The sequence below is a fragment of the Sinocyclocheilus anshuiensis genome, unplaced genomic scaffold, assembly GCF_001515605.1.
Source record: "Sinocyclocheilus anshuiensis isolate Anshui unplaced genomic scaffold, SAMN03320099.WGS_v1.1 scaffold624, whole genome shotgun sequence".
Classification (NCBI taxonomy): domain Eukaryota; kingdom Metazoa; phylum Chordata; class Actinopteri; order Cypriniformes; family Cyprinidae; genus Sinocyclocheilus; species Sinocyclocheilus anshuiensis.
Window position 1 is genome coordinate 145,283 of NW_015554128.1, and position 3,023 is coordinate 148,305.

The 3,023-nt window shown below is 38.4% G+C and overlaps 1 protein-coding gene across 1 annotated transcript in view; it reads right to left on the reverse strand.

Annotated features, from left to right (window-relative positions):
• LOC107670191 (activating molecule in BECN1-regulated autophagy protein 1-like) overlaps positions 1-3,023 on the reverse strand; it is a 20,565-nt gene that overhangs the window by 9,376 nt on the left and 8,166 nt on the right. Inside the window, exons 11-15 of the mRNA XM_016462714.1 lie at positions 2,584-2,684; positions 2,299-2,409; positions 1,944-2,132; positions 1,647-1,801; positions 1,284-1,423 (exon numbers count right to left, since the gene is read on the reverse strand). Coding sequence (XP_016318200.1) covers positions 1,284-1,423; positions 1,647-1,801; positions 1,944-2,132; positions 2,299-2,409; positions 2,584-2,684 — 696 coding nt within the window. The remainder of the gene's footprint in view (positions 1-1,283; positions 1,424-1,646; positions 1,802-1,943; positions 2,133-2,298; positions 2,410-2,583; positions 2,685-3,023) is intronic.

Sequence of the window (3,023 nt, forward strand, 5' to 3'; positions counted from 1 at the left end):
CTGTGTTTGCTTTTAGAGATGCGCAGCGGCTCAGCTGTTACTATATTTGGAACTATTTTCGTTGATGCAATATATACAATAAGACAATAAGAATGTTTGCGGGAACGTGACACACACGTTGCGGGAGAGGGCGATAATGGTCAGAAATTCAGCGGGAGCGGGCTTAAGAAAACTGTCCCGCTCAGGTCTCTAGGCTGCGCGTCAACACACACGTTTTTTTTTTTTCGCGCTCCCCCATCTCCACCCCCAATCATTAGTGCCGCTTATTCGGTCTTTGACCGAAAACAAAATTTATTTCAAATTTAATTCAAGCACTTTCAAGGACCTATGTTTGTTTTCAAGTACTTTCCAGGCCTTGAATCCATATGTCTGAAATTCAAGTACTTTCAAGAAGCGTGGGAACCCTGTAATCAAAAATAAATGCCATCAACCACTGTTCAAAAGTATGGGGACAGTACTGCGTTTTGGAAAGCAATGAATACTTTTATTCAGAGGGATGCATTAAATAGATCAAAAGTAGTGAAGCAGTTTATAATGTTACAAAATATTTCTATTTCAAATAAATGCTGTACTTTTGAACTTTCTATTTATGGGAAAAATCCTGAAAAAAAAGTATCACAGCGTCCACAAAAATATTAAGCACCACAACTGTTTTCAACATTGATAATAATAGGAAATGATTCTTGAGCAGGAAATCAGCATAATAGAATGATGGAGTAATGATGCTGACAAATTCAGCCTGACATTATAGGAATAAATTACATTTTAACATTTATTTTAAATTGTAATATGTCTTATATATTATTGTATTAATTGCATTTTTACCATATGCAGCCATGGCGAACACATGTATAGTACCAATAAAAATTGTTGCAGGTGATTATATTACCTAATATTTGTGTGATGCATTTTCATACTAGAATTTCATGCTATTAGCAACAACATGCTAACTCAAACTGTTAAAAATCAGGTATGAATTCTGTGTGCTTTGCGTGTTGCAGTCTTTGTAATTGGTCACTTATGAGATTCTAATTCAGTTAGGATGCTTCCTTAGCAGGCAGCTGCCTATGTAGACAATAAACAGCAAGGCAGCTCAGTAGGTTTTGGAGCTATTGTTTCCTTAGGCATAATATTTTGTTCCTGTAATAAGTATACTGTAATTTGCTATGGATAAAAACATTCAGTTTTACGATTTGATAAAGACATTCAAATTTGCTAAGGACTATGAATGCGGACCAGATGGTCTGCTTGGTGATTGTTGTTTTAGCTGGATGTTTACTTACACTGGCCTGCAGATGACCAGGTCACCTTTATTGGTTCCGTAGGCCAATCCCATGCCTGGCTCTGGAAGCCACCGGGCCGAGTTAATACTGACGTGTCTCCTCTGGTCTGGAGCCATGGGGTACACGACATTAAACATCATCTGCAGGATGCCAAGAGAAAGCAGATCATCAAACACAGAAAACAGAAAAACAAAGGTTTAGTCAGTACTGTCTCACTTTTTATAGCTTATTAGCTTTGGTGGGTCTATGAAAAAAACTCACCATAAATACCAGTTTGTGTAGTAAAATAAGTAATATTTTACATTACTGCAGACATCTTTGATTTATTAAAAAAAAAAAGGAGTGGCATTTTCAAACTCTTACTCTAATGGAGGTCTCTCCTCCGTGTGGCTGCTGTAGACGAAACACTTGCGCCACCATGTGGTCGGTGGTGGGATGGAGCAGGATCCGTCTGGAGGCCAGTCCCACCATCACATAGCAGCCCAAGGGTGAAAGACTCACCGAGATCGCGTTTGGACCTGAAATGCAGGTTAAAAACAAATCTCAAAGAAGAATTTTTGCTAAAAAGTAAAAAAAAACAAAAAAAAACATGAATGCTCAGGAATGGTCAGAGTGTTACTGCCAAAATGAGCTGCTGAGTTACTGTTCGACAACACTGACCAAATCTCTTGGTGTACAGCATTTCTCCCAGGTTATGGGGAGCGAGGGAGTACACGGCTAGGATGCCCTCATCCGCAAAACCCCGCTGGCTGCTGGGAATGAACACGGCCAGCAGCTGCCCGTCTGCTGAAATATCACAGCTGGCATCGTTGTAGATCTTACAGTGAGGAACGAGCACATTCACAGTGGCTAAAACGAAAACAAGAAAAAAATTTTTTTTTCAATAAGATTAACAAACATTTTGTAGCTTCTGAAGAAGTTAAACAAGTGAAACAAGCTACCTATATTCCGATAATGTCATGCTGATTATGTGTGCAAAAACAAAAAAACAACAGTACTCAGAAGAATGTAGTACCATTACTGATCTCTGGAAGGTCAAACTTGGTGAAATCCCACCACTGCAGCCTATAGGTGGTATTGGCAATGTTACTGGCCACAGCTGATTGCCCATCACCTATAGATGCGCCTGCAACAGAGCATTATGGGTAGATCTATTTAATTCTCTTCAGTTTGTTCAAATTCACTATTCTTGTGTTTCTGACATTATGGGATAAAAATGATTGAAAGTGCTTCGTAAATTGAACAAAATAAGAAAGACGTGAAACGAAATGACAAGAAATAGAAAAACTGCTAGTTGTACCTGCTAATACTCTGTTAATGGAAGAGTGAGTGGCCAGGCCTGACTGACCCCTTTCATGGAAGAGTCCAGCGTAAGGCAAGTACTCTGGTAACAGGAACCTCCTTCAGACAAAAATACATATCAAGACCATATACATTAATAAAACATAACATACATTATTAGTAGGGATGTTCATTTCAGTTATTTTTCCTAACCGACAATCGACGCTCGTTAACCGATTATTAACCGTTAAATGACAAGATTATTTTAAATTAGAAAAGAATTAAATTAGAAAGGATAAGTGTCTGTGACCCGTTAAAAATACTAACATTTGTTTCCCAGGGATTAATTTTACATGCGCAAAAAGCAGCAAACAACAGAACATGAGGATTCACATTGTCTTCATATCACATCACATCACGCACCTGCAGCACTTCTACGAGAAAAACATAATAAAGCTA